The 16,884-nt window shown below is 54.9% G+C and overlaps 1 protein-coding gene and 1 long non-coding RNA gene across 4 annotated transcripts in view; one reads left to right on the forward strand and one right to left on the reverse strand.

Moving 5' to 3' along the window:
• Positions 1–15,618, reverse strand: part of FAM120A (family with sequence similarity 120 member A) — a 121,870-nt gene extending 106,252 nt beyond the window's left edge. The window contains exon 1 of one of the 2 annotated variants that reach the window (XM_077138662.1): positions 15,121–15,618. In XM_077138662.1, the coding sequence (XP_076994777.1) occupies positions 15,121–15,594 (474 nt within the window). In that variant the 5' untranslated portion in view covers positions 15,595–15,618. Of the gene's footprint in view, positions 1–13,969; positions 14,024–15,120 lie in introns of those variants that run through there. The other variant, XM_077138666.1, reaches the window with a different exon arrangement.
• A 516-nt stretch (positions 15,619–16,134) lies between these two features.
• LOC143665215 (uncharacterized) overlaps positions 16,135–16,884 on the forward strand; it is a 59,308-nt gene continuing 58,558 nt past the window's right edge. For both annotated transcript variants that reach the window (XR_013166789.1, XR_013166788.1), the window contains exon 1: positions 16,135–16,850. This is a non-coding gene — a long non-coding RNA (uncharacterized LOC143665215). The remainder of the gene's footprint in view (positions 16,851–16,884) is intronic.

The raw sequence follows: 16,884 nt of genomic DNA on the forward strand, positions 1-16,884 counted from the left end.
CACACACACGTCACAACAATGCTAACTCACAAATGATTAATAATACCTTACCCTCTCCAAAAACACACAGGGCGGAAAGCAAACAGTCGGCTCCCAGAAGTACCCTCCTGAAACACAGGTAAAAGCACCAGACCCACAAACGCTCACCTCCGCCTCGAGTGCAAAGGTGGACGGCTTCCGGCCCTCGCCTGGCTCCTGTCCCCCCCCCACCGCAGGAGGTTACTGAGCGGCCCCCACAGAGCACAGGGATGACGCTGGGGCACTGGAGTGTCCCGGACGCGCCGCGGCTCCAGCGCAGGACTGGGGACTGGTGTGCTGGGACTCAAGCCTTCCAGCGAGAAACCTAAGATTACAGGACCTTTGAGGGCCCCGCAGCATTCCTTCCCCTCTGTTAAAACCCACTGACCCTTACCCAGGGGGACACAAAATGGTACTGAGAACCACGAAGGCAGCAGAAGTGTTATTCCTGTCAACAGGTGAGCAATACATATATGGCTCAGTAATTATCAATTGGGAATGGGGGGACAACACTAAAACAAAACAGTGAATGAAAAGAGTTAAAAGCCCCCACTCTGGTCTATGGTTGGTAGACACACGACTTGCACGCATTTGTTAAAACCCACACAACTGCACCTTACAGAAAAGAAGGAACTTAAACTGTACTCAAATTTTAAAAGTCTGCCAGATGTCTGGGGACATCAGAACAGAACGCAGGCTAACAAGTCACTAACTGTATCACAAAACGCGTGAAATGACCTCAAGTGGGCGGGGACAAAAGGAGCTACCCTAAGTAACTTCGGAAAAGGATATTTTGACTGGAAACTGTTGAGGTTAAAGACGAAAATAACTGTACATAAGCACTGTCTTCTCCTTGGTCAATCTGTTTCTCACAGGGGTATGAGTTAGCAATTCCAAAACCACTTCATGAAAAGTCAACAGAGGCCGGCGAGAGAAGGCTCCTCTGTGTTAGAAAGAAGGGGCCTGAGAAGGCCAGTGTGAATCCCGAGGTCTGCGGCGCACCCGCGAAGGCAGCACGTGACGGGCTTCGGTGTGCAACTGCACAGACACGCGTGCCCCCGGCGTGCACGCAGGCTATCCCGACACACGTGCCCTTGGCGTGCACGCAGGCTATCCCGACACGTGTGTGCCCCCGGCGTGCACGCAGGCTATCCTAACATGTGTGCCCCCGGCGTGCACGCAGGCTATCCCGACACGCGTGCCCTCGGCATGCACGCAGGCTATCCCGACACGCGTGTGCCCCCGGCGTGCACGCAGGCTATCCTAACATGTGTGCCCCCGGCGTGCACGCAGGCTATCCCGACACGCGTGCCCTCGGCATGCACGCAGGCTATCCCGACACGCGTGTGCCCCCGGCGTGCACGCAGGCTATCCTAACATGTGTGCCCCCGGCGTGCACGCAGGCTATCCCGACACGCGTGTGCCCCCGGCGTGCACGCAGGCTATCCCGACACGCGTGCCCCCGGCGTGCACGCAGACTATCCTGACACGCGTGTGCCCCCGGCGTGCACGCAGGCTATCCCGACACGTGTGCCCCCGGCGTGCACGCAGGCTATCCCGACACGCGTTTGCCCCCGGCGTGCACGCAGGCTATCCCGACGCGTGTGCCCCCGGCGTGCACGCAGGCTATCCCGACGCGTGTGCCCCCGGCGTGCACGCAGGCTATCCCGACACGTCTGCCCCCGGCGTGCACGCAGGCTATCCCGACACGTCTGCCCCCGGCGTGCACGCAGGCTATCCCGACACGTCTGCCCCCGGCGTGCACGCAGGCTATCCCGACACGTCTGCCCCCGGCGTGCACGCAGGCTATCCCGACACGCCTGCCCCCGGCGTGCACGCAGGCTATCCCGACACGCCTGCCCCCGGCGTGCACGCAGGCTATCCCGACACGTCTGCCCCCGGCGTGCACGCAGGCTATCCCGACACGCGTGTGCCCCCGGCGTGCACGCAGGCTATCCCGACACGTCTGCCCCCAGCGTGCACGCAGGCTATCCCGACACGCGTGCCCCCGGCGTGCACGCAGGCTATCCCGACACGCGTGCCCCCGGCGTGCACGCAGGCTATCCCGACACGTCTGCCCTCGGCATGCACGCAGGCTATCCCGACACGCGTGCCCCCGGCGTGCACGCAGCCTATCCCGACACGCGTGCCCCCGGCGTGCACGCAGGCTATCCCGACACGCGTGCCCCCGGCGTGCACGCAGGCTATCCCGACACGTGTGTGCCCCCGGCGTGCACGCAGGCTATCCCGACACGTCTGCCCCCGGCGTGCACGCAGGCTATCCCGACACGTCTGCCCCCGGCGTGCACGCAGGCTATCCCGACACGCGTGCCCTCGGCATGCACGCAGGCTATCCCGACACGTCTGCCCCCAGCGTGCACGCAGGCTATCCCGACACATGTGCCCTCGGCGTGCACGCAGGCTATCCCCTAGCGCTCCCATGAAATGGCCCGGCAGTGAGCAGCAACACCTGCGCCCAAGTCTGGATTTCTCCATACCATTCGCCACTAAAAAAAGCCAGGGCTTTTCAGAAGAATAGCTAATTCTTGGGCAGGGAAAGTAAAAGGTGAGCCTGAAGCATCTTCAAGTGCCAGAAAATAAGGAAATGCTCAAAACACAAACAAACAAGCAAAGAAGCAGAGTCATGGGACACAAACACAGACGAAACCTGAAAAAGTCCCCAACAGCCAAAGCTGGAACTGCACAACAAAAATAAATAATAGATTGATTATAGCCTGAAGCAGAAAATAAATACTGAGTCCATACTGATACAAACAAACAAGAGAATAAACAGGGGGCGGGAGGGGGCAACTTTTCCCAGCAGAATCCCCAAGTAATACACGTAGATACTCCCCCCACCAAGAAGTGGAGCTTCAACCCCCAACCCTTGCGTGTGGGCTGGACTTTGCCTCCAAAGAACGGAGCACGTTCCAAATACGCAGAGGGCAAACTGGCTTCACAGCACAGAACCCTGGCACACGCCACCTCCACCGAGAGACGCAGGGCACCCTCCCCTGAGAACTCCGCCGAAGCACCACGCCCTGCCCACGGGATGCAAAGGGCGCTCCCCTCTGGGGTCCTCTTCCCCAAACGCACAACCGTCAACTAATCACAGAACAGCACCAGGCAAGCCCGAGCTGAGGGCAGTCTGCAAAGCAGCTGATCAGTACTCCTAAGGGTGACGGCCAGGAGAGCGGAGAGATGCTGAGGACCCGCCCCGCCCCGCAGGGGAAGGCAGGAGGCCGATGCGGTCCGGTCAAGCTTTGGTACACTCGGCAACGCTCATTTCTTGGTTCTGATAACTGGATCATAGCTGTGTGGGATGTCAGCTTTCGTGGACTGTATCATGGCTATCAGTGAACTCTTTACAACTTTTCTCTTCCAAAATCATTCCAAAAATTCAACGTTTACTTCTAAAAAGTCAACAGTCTACAAGAGACCACCTGAAAGACTATTTCAAATCATTTTAATAGATGAGCAAAAACTGAACACCACCCAGAAATGAAGCCCAGCTAAACGGCAAAGGTTCCAAAGCCATTACACGAAACACAGACACTGCAAACCACGTCACTGAGAGAAACCGGGAAGCCGACCACGCATGGCAGACCAGAAACCAACTTAAAAGTAGGTCAATCATAAATTCATGAATGGATGAATGGAGTACAGCAAGTTTAGAAGGACCACAAAAATAATTTCTTTAAGATTTAAATCAAGGAAAGCTGCATAAAAGCATCTGATACAGAGGATCGCTCAGGGGTGAAAAGATCACGTGATGTAGTCTGCACGGGGAATAAAAACAATTCTGACTTATGTCATTACACAGGACTTAAAAGGTAGTCATTTAATCACAAGTTAAACAACAGGGCGTAAGAACTGGGGGTCAGGTCTAAAGAACAAGACTCCACTGCTCACTCTCTCCTCTGAGAAAAGTCGGTCTCCATGTCCTCCCACATGGCGCCCGCCCGCTCTTCTCCCCACCGCACCAGCCCACTCGCGCCCCTGCTCTCCCGGCCTCCCGCCTCTGACTGGCATAACACAATGGCATCTATACATCAAGTTCTCTCATTTTAGAAGTAAAACCCATTAAAGACAATTTGAGAAAATTTTCATTCTGAAGTTCCAAAAAGTATAAAGAAACCAAAAAAATTAAGGTCAGCAACTACTTCTATACAGGCAGCCTTAAAAGAGGAAAAATCATGATGCAAATGCGACGTGAGTGACGAGCTGCCCCAGGCCACACGCAGGAGACGGCGGGCAGTTCAGAAGCGCCAGGCCCTCATGGGCCTCTCTACTCAAGCTTTCAGGGCCGTGCGGCTCCAACAGAGCTCCCGGCGCAGACAGACAGAGCGCACGGCAGCCCCGGCCCTGGACGGACCAGAGTCGCCGCCTGGCCCTCCTGTCTCAAGAAATGCGGTAGGTGAGACGCGTGTGGAAAAGCTCCCACAGCCGGCAAAACAGTCCCGCTTTTGGTCCAACAAAATATTCCGTACTTCGCTGAGAACAATAATTCTATGCTACGATAAGTTTGCCACAGAATTCTAGGTAAATCTATTTCAAAACCTCAATAGTTTGTTTCATTACGAAAAAGGTAGATACACCAAATCTCAATATTTTTACAAGAAATAAAGGCTCAAATCTCCCATTTACTTTGTAAGGTTTCATCATCTGTATCAATGCTTTGAAAAGCAGCTACGGGAACAATCAGAATAAAGCGGGACACTGTTTCTTACTCCTACTCCCCAGTGAAGAAGCCTCTGCCGTGAGGGTTTTATACTGTGGCACGGGATAGGGGGGCAGTCCCACTGCCTACATGCTTTTACCTCCGTTTCTTCATCTGCAAAAATAACAGTCTTCTCCAGCTCACAGGGCCGCCTGTGATTAAATGAGCTACTATCTGCAAACAGCTCCGAATCATTTACAAATGCTAAGCACTGGGTACACATCAGAAAAATTTATCTTTGAGTAAACTTATGTGAAAAAGGATGTGTTTCTTCCTATTTTTTTCTGAAGCCCCCGAAACACTATGGGTTGTTACAGCTTTCCTGACATAGAGAAAAATACTAAATGCACTTTTTCTTTACAGTAAGTTTACGCTCGTCCAGAGGGTAATGTGACCATTCTCCAGCCAGCTACTACAGTTAGAAAATAAAAGTCAAACCGAACATAAGAGGATGAGCCAACCTAAATTATTTAGCTTAAAACAAAAAAATCAGGCTTTGAAATTTATCCAACATACAGCTGAATTCTAGCCAACAGGAATTAAGAGGGTAAAACTACTCCCAGACAACTCACTCTCTCCCCTCCCCCAGCTGAACAGAGAGAGCCTCAAGTCTACGCCCATTTGGTGGATTTCTGGTGTTTTCTTTAAAAGGTCAATTTAAATATTGTGACATATGTTGGCAATGTCTCTAAATAGGAAATATCTCCCCTCAGGAACTGAAATCACAGGTGCACAAGCTTCTCTTACACATCTCTTGTTCCTCCTATAAGAATTGGTCACACTGGTCTTAAAAGCAACGAAGAATACTTTCTTTTCAAATAAAGAAATGAATGTCATAAGGGAAATGTATTAAATATTACAGACTTTAAAAATAAAATGATAAAAGGAGAGCAGAAGGGAAACAGTATTAGTGTTCAGTGTCTATATGCCTCACTACATATTCATCTCCTCAGCTGAAACCTACCAGTATTATTCTTGCTTAAAATTTAATTCTAAAATAATACATGAATATTTAAGTTACAGAATTTAGGAAAATGAAACTCAAAGTTATACTGTCCATTGCGAGGTGGTGGCACATGCCGATTCCTTAGTGACACGCTTTCGGGTTAGCCTAGAAAACAGAAACCGAACGCAACGGCGCCCATGCGTGGGCAAGTCCACAGCAGCCAGGACCCCCGACATCTGCCCAGGCCCGCGACCACTGGTATTAATGTGCTCCACGTAGAAAGACAAACGGTCAACCCTCCAGCGCCATAAAAGAATACCAAGATACGTTCATTCAGTCCAAACAAGTTACTTTATTCCAGAAACAACTTGGAAATGCCAAACAACTGGGGCACAGAAGCTCGGTTCCTAAATCAGAGCTCCGTACCCACTACAGTGGACATTACACCTGGAGAGGCTGCGCGTGCAGATTTATCATGCACACGTACATGCTAATTTACCATCTTCGCAGGTAATTCAGGGTAGTAAGTTCAACTCTCATCTGTCACTAAGAACCTAGAAATAATGCTGAGTCAGGTGTAACGAGAAAAGATGACTAACTGCAGCCAATGCCCTTAAGCAGTCTCCCCTTTAATGGCTTCCACACAGCTCCTAAGTTAAGAAGCATCAACAGGCTAATCAAAGATAAAACCTCTGCAGAGTGTGGCCACGCTGAGACGACTTCTCTACCTTTGGAACAGGCTCTGCGGGTTGGAAAGCTCTACCTTTCTGCCTTTATACTGCCTTGCACGGGACGACCGTAGCCATCCTTTTGTGAGCCTGCATTTACCAATTATTTTCTGACCACCTATCATTCAACAGGTTTTGTCCCAAAAGGTTGATATTCGGCAAGATCTTCAAGGGACTTATATTCTAGAGAAAACACACAAATAAGTAAAAATGATATAAGACCAGCTATATCAAGAGATATTTTATAGTACTTTTAGTCTGAACTGATTTATTTATATGTCTAATTACTTCATATAGAATTTTCGGTCTAAAAATCCATTGGAGAATAAGTTTAATTTTTCAAATGTTGAAATAACCCCTTTCCACATTATACGGTACCTAACATTTATTCCTAGGGTCAAAGGCTGGAAAATGTATGTTTGCATTGATACAAATAGTTTCTTTCCATTAGGACACATTTCAGAAAACAAACAGAGCAATCGGAAGTCAGAAGCACGTTGAAGATGGCATGTGCGTATGTGTGTTAGTACTTAATTCAGGAAACTGAGTTGCAATTTTGATTAGTTCTCGCCCTGGCAGACCTAGAAACCCCTACTGCCCTGGCTCACGCGGCTTCACGGAGGCTGTAAGCGGCGCCTCCTCCGGCCTGCGGGCACTAGGACGTGTGCCCTCGGCGCTGTGCTCACCCGGCCGCGCCGCTCTCTGCTGCGGGGCTGTCCTGGGCACCGTGCGAGGTCCAGCAGAATCCCCGGCCGCTACCTGCTGGATGCCAGCAGCACGCCCTCACCTGTGGCAACTAAAACTGTCTCCAGGCATGGTCAAATGTCCCCCACAGGACAAAAGCCACCCCCACCTGAGAACCACCTGCTGGTGTTCACTGTAAAAATGCACGTGCGGGTGGCAGGCAGCCTGGGTTCAGTGGTGAGGTGAGCGCGGATGGGGTCAGCCGACTGCAGGTGAGGGGTGAGTGCCATGCTAGAGGACATGGCGCGTGACGCCCGTTCCTGGGCCACTTTTCTCAAGTATCAGGAGACACTCCACGTGGGAAGATGGCATCTGAGACAGGCTTTTGGGGCAAGGAGAATTTTGCCAGGCAAGGTGGGCGAGCATAAACAGAAGGTGGGAAGTCAGACACTTCCCGGGGACACAGTGGGCAGTGCAGCTGAAGGGGAACTGCGGACCCCGAGGACTGTGGACCGGGACTGCAGGGCAGTGGGGTCATAAAAGCCAGAATAAGTTTGAACTTACTGAATGTGTTCAAAGTTTCTGCGCAGGAGAGTGACCTCACTGCAGGGCTGGGACAGCACAAGAGAAGCGTGACTGTGGGGACGGAGGACGTGAGCAGACCTGTGCACCAGAGGCGGTCCTGACCGCTACCCACAGCGGGGCAGACGTTGAATGAAATGGTGTTTCATTTCTCACTGGATGTTCTATATCCTATTTTCTGTGCTATTTTCTTCTGTATCATTAAAGAAAAAAGGTGTTGGCAAACACCCAATAATTTGATTCCATGACCCGTCAACGGGTCTGTGAAGTCTCTGCTAGACCATTTTGGTGAACTTGGTGAGTTCGGGCGTTGGGGATATTGGAAATGAGGAAGAGAGCCAGAGAAGGGGCGGACCAGTGAGGCAGAACGACTGTTATTCTGAGGACTGGCAGGACAGGATGGCGAAATGCAAGGGCGAGTCTAGGGTGACATGAGAGACACTGTGGAGCGGTGTGACTACCGGGTTCAAACCACTACGGGCTAAAGGTGAAATCAGCACAGACCCGAGGACAAAGGATGGCAAAAAGCAAAAAGGGAAGCAAAAGGAACTTGGTAGGGGCAAGATGAGGGGAGAAATAGGAAAAAGGGGATTTTGAGTTCGGAGGACTTTCACGTGGGGTCTTTTTTAAAAAACTAATTATAGGGTTTAACTGTGGGGTGGCTAAAGTGAAATTAAAACAGTCTCTAGAGCTGAGGACTCTGGAGGCCAGACAAGGAAGAACTGCTGGTTTGCAGGGCAGATGGGACCTGCTGGAAACGTCCTCTCTGAGGATGCTGGAGTGTGGACGGCGCTGAGAGGATGCTGGAGGTGTGGACGGCGCCGAGAGGATGCTGGAGTGTGGACGGCGCCGAGAGGACGCTGGAGTGTGGACGGCGCCGAGAGGATGCTGGAGTGTGGACGGTGCCGAGAGGATGCTGGAGGTGTGGACCGTGGATGTGCCTGAGAGGATGCTGCAGTGTGGACAGCGCCGAGAGGATGCTGGAGTGCGGACGGCACCGAGAGGACGCTGGAGTGCGGACGGCGCCGAGAGGATGCTGGAGGTGTGGACGGCGCTGAGAGGACGCTGGAGTGTGGACGGCGCCGAGAGGATGCTGGAGGTGTGGACGGCGCCGAGAGGATGCTGGAGTGTGGACAGTGGATGTGCCTGAGAGGATGCTGGAGTGTGGGCGGCGCCGAGAGGATGCTGGAGTGTGGACGGTGGATGTGCCTGAGAGGATGCTGGAGTGTGGACAGTGGATGTGCCTGAGAGGATGCTGGAGTGTGGACGGCGCCGAGAGGATGCTGGAGTGCGGACGGCGCCAAGAGGATGCTGGAGTGCGGACGGCGCCGAGAGGATGCTGGAGTGCGGACGGCGCCGAGAGGATGCTGGAGTGTGGACGGCGCCGAGAGGATGCTGGAGTGTGGACCGTGGATGTGCCTGAGAGGATGCTGGAGTGTGGACGGCGCCGAGAGGATGCTGGAGGTGTGGACGGTGCCGAGAGGATGCTGGAGTGTGGACCGTGGATGTGCCTGAGAGGATGCTGGAGGTGTAGACAGCACCGAGAGGATGCTGGAGTGTGGACGGTGGATGTGCCTGAGAGGATGCTGGAGGTGTGGACGGCGCCGAGAGGATGCTGGAGTGTGGACGGTGGATGTGCCTGAGAGGATGCTGGAGTGTGGACGGCGCCGAGAGGATGCTGGAGGTGTGGACGGCGCCGAGAGGATGCTGGAATGTGGACGGTGGATGTGCCTGAGAGGATGCTGGAGGTGTGGACGGCACCGAGAGGATGCTGGAGGTGTGGACGGCACCGAGAGGATGCTGGAGTGTGGACGGTGGATGTGCCTGAGAGGGCTGGCACCTGATGGACGGCACCACCCTCAAAAGAGGCGGTATTGGGGCCCCTGAGAAAAGCAGCACTATCACAACGCAGGTGGTCAAAGAAACCGAGGCATTTATGGAAAGTCATCTTCCAGTAATTCCAGGAAACTGAAGTGCCTTGATAATAGAAAATGGTTCAGAAAGGCAGGTGGGAAGAGACAGTGGACTTCAATTAAGACTACTTTAAACTCAAGGAGCAGCAGAGGGGCTGGGGGCGGGTGGGACTTTAACTGGGGGCTGGGGGCGGGTGGGATGTTAACTGGGATGGTAACCATCCAAAACGATAAGTGCTAAAATCACAAATTAGCTGCCCAAGAACTGACTTTCACCTGAAGCCCTGTTTTGTTCAGCTCAGACAACATTTTAAACATGGGATGAGTTCAGACAAAAATCTGGATTTTTCTTGAAAAATCTGAAAGTGTGGCAATATTGGCTCTACAGTCCTGCATGACTTTTAAAATGTGCACACCCCTGGATCTACCACATGTGCATGCATGCCTGTACACCATTTGTAGGGGTGGCTAAATTATGGCACACTATACAGTTATTAAAAAAGAATTAGAACAGTAAGCACAAACATAGACAGATTTTTTACACACAGGCAAAAGCGGCTGAATAATGTACAGTGTGATCACAACATTAAAATTTAAACTATATTTTTGATAAACTATAATAAATAATATAAAACATATATAGGAAAAGATCTGGAGAGATCTACACCAAACTATTCCCAGTGGTTATTTATAAGTAAAGAAATATGATTCTCCATTGGGAGAAACAAATTTTCAATAGCGACTACTATTCTTTTGTAATAATAATGATGCAGCGTACTTTTCTGAAGCTTGCTATTTTTTCTTTACTTCAGGTCCTGAAGTATTAAGCAGGACTCAACATGTATTTTATCCGTGCCATCTAGAAAAATGCGGTTGTGCAAATATGCATCTGTTGACCTTATTTGTGTCAAAAATGGTAAAGTGGGGGAAAAAATGAAATCTATGAAATGGATGATTAGTGTGAGTTATAAGATTGTCCATTCTGAGCTTTAAGTACTCACTGGGTTTTTTAAGGCACTTCGTCAGCTTCCAGGGTTTATCGATGGGTGCATCTGCTATTCCAGTTGGAAAGCACAGCAGAGGTGTGCTGCTTTCCACCTGGGTGGACTACAGGTGAGCTCACCTGCTTCGTGACGAGGTTTCTACTTCCTGGACCCAGAGAGCACTTCACGGGGAATCCTTTTTCCTCACCTCTAAAATGGGCTAACAAAATGCTGTGAGGATTAAACAAGCATCTGTGCAAAACGACCTGGCGAGGCCCTGGTCCAGTACAAGTTAGCTCCTCTCCCCACCAAGTAAGTACACAAGAAAAGAAACCATCATCCCTGAATGTACGTATTAACCATGAAAATATTCACCCGTGACCTAATCTCACATTCTTCCACTGACTTAAAACATGAACTCTGCTTTATTTAAAATCTAAATAAAGCCACCAGAATACTGACTTAACCTAATTCCTCCAGAAGCAAATTCGGGATAAGACGCAGAGGGCTCCGTTAAGAGCCTCACACCTTCACCACAAATCTCGCAGCAGAAACAAATCTCGCAGCAGCTCCAGTGACTTAATGCCACCAAGATTTTTAAATAGACATAAGTCACTTGCTGAAGTTTCAAAGGTAATCATTACTTAAAGCTCAAGGAGACTCTTCCAGTCACTAGCAAAAGCTAAATTAAGGGTAGGCTGTGAGTGACCTAAACAAATTAGCTGACACTCAGGCCAATCTGTAATGGTTAAAGAAATAAATTATTACTCTACAGAAGGAAAAAAAAAAAAGCTATTATTCTATCAAAGAAATACTCTTCCAAATAAAAAAAAATATTTCTCTAAGCAAGAGTGACAAGAAGTTAAGCCTTTCTGCCAATTTATAAAACTCGGGAGAAAGCCAGAGGGAGGGTAAGTTTTCATTAAGAGAAACGTCCCACTCACCGCCCAGCATGACATACGGCATGGTGTCCAGGTCCGTTCCTCCGTGGTTTAAATTTCATCTTGTTGGTAAAGACATACATGGTAATTTGCACACCGTAAAAGTAAACCTGTTTACTTCTGGTATACCGCCCGTGAACTTTAACCCCTTGCTGCCATGACAGCTGACCCAGAGCAGCGTCCCTGTCCCAGCGCCCCCCCAGGACCCCTGTAAAGCCCCCTCCTCCGACCCAGCCTCTCTGGCAGCCGCGTCACCTGGTCTCTAGCCTGAGAGAAAGGCCTGTGGCGCCTACAGGAGGTGGCTGTCCGCCTCACTGCCCCTGTGCAGCCCGAAGCCCCGAGGTCCATCTTCTCCCGGTGAGGGGTGCCCCCCGGTCCCCAGCACTGCGGGCTAGACTCAGGCTGCGATCAACACTCAAGGGCCCCTTTCGTTGGGAACAAAAGTTCTCAGTGGGCAGACACCTTGGAGAGAGGCTGTTGGGTCACCCGGAACATGTGCATCCACCTTCCCCCCTTCTCCAGAGTGCTGCGCCATTTGCATTCCTATCAGCAGTGTGTGAGAACTCGTGTGCACTCGGCGTCCTGCTAGCACTTGCTCTGGACGTCCGGCCACTGTGAGTCATTCTTCTCGGGGTGTGCTGGGAGCCCCCCCGTTTCTTTATTTAACCACTTAATGGGCATCTTTTTTTTAAGCTTCCCCTGTTTTTCCATTTTATATTTGACAAATAAGAATAAAAAGAACTCAACAGGGGAAGGGGGGGATCCCCAGCGAACAAAGCAAAACAGATGAGAGCACTTGAAGGCCTAGCCTTCCCACAGCCCTGGCCGCCCGGCCCTGAGACGGGGAGGGAGGAAGCTTCCGGCCTGGCCAGCAGCTAGTTACCGTACCAGCAGTTAGCTAGTGTACCAGCAGTTAACTAGTGTTTCCGCACTTAGCTAGTGTACCAGCAGTTAGCTAGTGTACCTGCAGTTAGCTAGTGTACCAGCACTTAGCCAGTGTACCAGCACTTAACTAGTGTTCCAGCAGTTAGTGTTTCAGCACTTAGCTAGTGTACCAGCAGTTAGCTGGTGTACCAGCAGTTAACTAGTGTACCAGCAGTTAGCTAGTGTACCAGCACTTAGCTAGTGTTCCAGCAGGCAGCACCACTGGCCCTGTCCACCAGACGGGCTGGGCACTGCTAGCTCCAGGGTGTGCACAGCTGGCGCCAGCTTGTCCAGCATTACTGACAAGGGTCAGCAGCATGGCCATCTCCACGGGTAATGAGCAGTTTTAAAACAGCACCCACTGTCCCCCCACCCCCCAACCAGGAAACCCTGAATAAAGTTTTCTAAATGACTCAAAACCATCCACAGAGAATAAACACTGCACTGCCCTCAGGGGCTGCTGAAATACATAGAGTTGGTTTCCTTTTTTCCGAAATAGCCCCAGAATTATGTCTGCCTTTTTTTTCTCTCTCAGTCACTTTTCTTTCTTTCTCTCTTTTCTTAGCTTCTCCCTTCCTAAGTGTTGGTGCTGGCTGTTAATGGTGCTCCTCCCTCTGGCGGAAAGCCCTCTTCACTCTCCACTCTCGTCTCAAGCCCAGCTCAGGAAACAGTAACTAAGGCCACCAGGATGGCATCTGCACAGCAGTGGGCAGTCTGTGAGCGAGAGAGCTTTACAGGATCCTCCAACAAGGACAGTGGGAGGTTTTACTTTTGTCTTTGTCCCTGTAACTAAACTCCCTGACCTTTCATTGGGTGGCTCAGAAATTTCTAATTAAACATCTCAGGTGTTTCTCAAAAAGGTAAGGATGCCAGGGAACTGGCCTCCAGGTAGGTGGGTCATCACTATTAATCTGAGTAAGGAACACTACACTGTGATTCTAGATCAGGCTCTCAGAGTTCACGTAGAGCAAAACACTGATGGACAAAACTAGCTTGTTTCCAGAACTCCTAGTCCAAGAGACTCTTAAATTTAGTTTCCAACACTTACATGCTGGGCAAAAGTCTAAGTACTAACCTGGTACGGGAGACATTCAAAGAGGGGCAAAGATAAATAAAACAAGTTTACAGTGAGAAATAACTCAGTTCTTTCAAGACCCAGCGACGGTGGACAGGGTAAGGCTACATTGTAGCGCTCCTCCCAGCCCCTCGACTAGGCTAAGGCTACCGACAGCCTGTTCCCAAAGGCAGGAGAGCTGGGGCTCAGGCTGTCTTTTACCGAGCACTTTCCGGCCCCGAACAAGCAGCGCCCAGCGCGTGCCCATCTCCTGCAGGCACCTCGCGCCGACCAGGGCACCGCCTCACTTCCTGGAGACAGGGCCCTGCAGGCTCCGGCTCGGCGAGGTGGGCCCACTCAGACCCTTCCTCTCACCCCAACTTCCCCGGGGAAGGGCACGGCGGGCAGCTGCCACGCTCCCAGGCCAATGGCTGCTGCTCCCCGCGCCTGGGCCGCAGACTCGGAGCCCGGCTCACCAATGGCAACAGGCGCCTGGGTGGGACTTCCGCTATCATCCTAGGCTAGCCGCCACCACCTCGTCATCCGCGCCGAGCAGCCATGGAGGACTCGCTCCGAACTTCGGGCTCCGCCACACTCCGGGCAGCAGCAGGCGCCGGGCAGACGAGGGGGAAGGCACCGAGCGGCAGGAGTCGGGAACCACCGACAGACCCCCACCCAAACTGTTCTCTAAAAGAAACACGGAAGGAGGCAATCAAAACCTGGCTTCTGTAGACACTCAGTTTTCAGGCACTCCTGGGCCCTCAAGTTCTCCTTTGGCCCCGTTTCAGCCCAGGAGCCCTTCGCCAAGGGACAGCAGAAGGCCCGATAAGGTGCAGCTCTGATTACTGATCAGTGCCCAGCTGAAGGTCACTGGGCATTTGCAGGCACAGGGGAGGGCCGTCCCGCGCGTTCACGCCTGTATCCGCTTCCACCAACGCCCGAGCCTCACTCCCTTAGCTCCCGATTTCCACCGACCACTTCCACACCAGCTCTGCAAACCCGAAACGCTCCGCACGGGCGCTTCTTCCTCCACGCGGCCTCCAGGGCCCAGAACTGACGGCGCTCCGCCAGGTCTTCCAGGTCGACCCCGACGTCGCGGCTTGTCCCTCCCCAGGGTGCGCCGTGCCCCGTGGACCGGTGTCCCCGCCCGGCACGCGGGGGCCGTGGGGAGTCCGCCGCCGCCCCGGGGCCCAGCCCTGACCGCCCCGCTCGCTCCCACACGCGAACCTGTTGCCGCGGAAGAAACGTGCGAAGCCCCGGCCCCCAGCGCAGGGCGCGCCCTTCGGCGCAGCGGCGGCGACAGCCCGCGTCCCGGTTTCCAGCGGGGGGGGGGGGGGCGGCTTATTAACGCTCCAGCGCCGTGGGGACCCCGGAAGGTGCCACCGGGGGGGGGGGGGGGAAGCCACGACGGACCAGCTGCCAGGCTGCCGGCCGCGGGGTCGGCGCGGCGGGGAGGGCCGCGGCCTCCGTGCGTCCCGGGGCCGAGCGCGGCGCGCCCCGCGGGTCTCGGGCGTCCAGGCCGGGAAACTTTTCCGTCCGGGGCCCGCGTCCGCACGCGCACGGGGCGGAAGAGGCAAAGGAGGCGCCCGAGCGGCTCGCGGGCCGCGGCGCCCCGGCCGGGCCCTACCTTGATGTGGAAGCGGATGAGCGCCAGGCGGATGCAGTGGGCCATGCAGACCGGCGGCAGGAACCAGACCTTGGGCGGCGGCGTGCCCTTGTTCTGGACGTGGCTGACGATCTGCTGCGCCGTCTGGCGCTCGTTGCCCTGCCGCTTGACCCACTCGTGCAGCCGGGCCTTCTCCAGCGCGCCGTTGAAGAAGACGAAGAGCTCGATGTTGCCGTTGAAGCAGGCCTTGGCCAGCGCCGCCAGGTAGCCGAGCATGTGGTTCCACTGGCCGCCGCTCACCCAGTCCGTGTAGAAGCCGCCGTACAGGCGGTGCAGGCAGTTGTCGGCGTCGATGAGGAGGCGCAGCGGCGTCTGCGGGGGCCGCTGCCGCCCGCCGCCCACCAGGCTGCCCCGCGCCAGCTTCTGCAGCTCCACCGGCACCACGGCGCTCGGGCAGTGTTTCTCGATGTAGTCCTGGAAGCCCTGCACGCCCATGGCGGCGGCGGGGGGCGGGCGGGCCCGAGGCGGCGGCGGGCCCGTGGCGCTCGGCCGTCGGCGGGCTGGCGGGCGGCGGCGGGGTCGGCGGGGCGCGCGGGAGGCCGGGCGGCGGCGGCGGCGGCGGGCGGAGGCCGGGCGGGCGGGCGGGCGGGCGGCGCGCTAGGGGCGGCTGGGGCGAGTCGGGGGCGCGCTCATGGCCGCCGCGGCCGCCATGTGCTGCTGCCTCCCAGGGCCATGTCTGGGGAGGGATCTGCCGCCGCCGCCGCTGCCGCCGCTCCGAGGCCGAGGCTGAGGCTGCCGCTCGGCGGGCGGGCGGGCGGGGCGCGGGGCGGGGGGCGGGCCGGCCGCGCTGACGTACGGCCGGCGCGGCGCGGGAAGGACGCCCGGCGGGCCCGGCGGAAGGGGCGGCGCCGGGAGCGCGGCCGGGGAGAGCCCGGGGCGGCGCGCGGGGCGGGCCCGCCGCGGCCGTTGGCGCGGGTGGGTTGCGGGCCGCGCACGCCGGGGTCACGGGCGCCCCGCGCCGTGGGGCGTCTCTGCGGCCGCGGACGTGGAGAAGCGGGTCGAGCGGCTCCCTGCGGGCCGGACGAGGCGGGTCGAGGCGGGGGCGTGAGGAGGAGAAGGCGGCCGCGGCCGCCCCCTGTGAACCCGGCTCCGGACGCCGGCCTCGGAGACGTGCCGGCCCGTTCTGTCGGCCGAAGGCCAGCGGGATTTTCAGCGGACTTAGATCAACTCTCGGGCTTCTGGTGGGTCCTGCGGACAGGCCGGGCGGGCGCCTCCTCGGGACACCGCCTGCTCCGCTGGTCCCGGAGCAGCTCCTTCCGGAAGGACATCTCAGGTCGGGTCCCGGAGCAGCCTCTTCTGGAAGGACATGTCAGGTTGGGTCCCGGAGCAGCTCCTTCCAGAAGGACTTCTCACGTTAGATCCCTGAGGAGCCTGTTCTGGAAGGACTTCTGAAGTTGGGTCCCGGAGCAGCTCCTCCTGGAAGGACTTCCCAGGTTGGGTTCTGGAAGGACATCTCAGATTGGGTCCCGGAGCAGCTCCAAGGACTTCCCAGGTTGGGTCCCGGAGCACCTCCTTTTGGAAGGACTTCCCAGGCTGGGTCCCTAGCAGCTCCTTCTGAAAGGTCTTCTGAGGTTGGGTCCCGGAGCAGCTCCTTCTGGAAGGACTTCTCAGATTGGGTCCCAGAGTAGCTCGTTCTGGAAGGACTTCTCACTTTAGGTCCCGGAGGGGTCTGTTCTGGAAGGACTTCTCAGGTTGGGTCCTGGAGCAGCTCCTTCTGGAAGAGCT

This window comes from Tamandua tetradactyla, chromosome 2, assembly GCF_023851605.1.
Source record: "Tamandua tetradactyla isolate mTamTet1 chromosome 2, mTamTet1.pri, whole genome shotgun sequence".
Classification (NCBI taxonomy): Eukaryota; Metazoa; Chordata; class Mammalia; order Pilosa; family Myrmecophagidae; genus Tamandua; species Tamandua tetradactyla.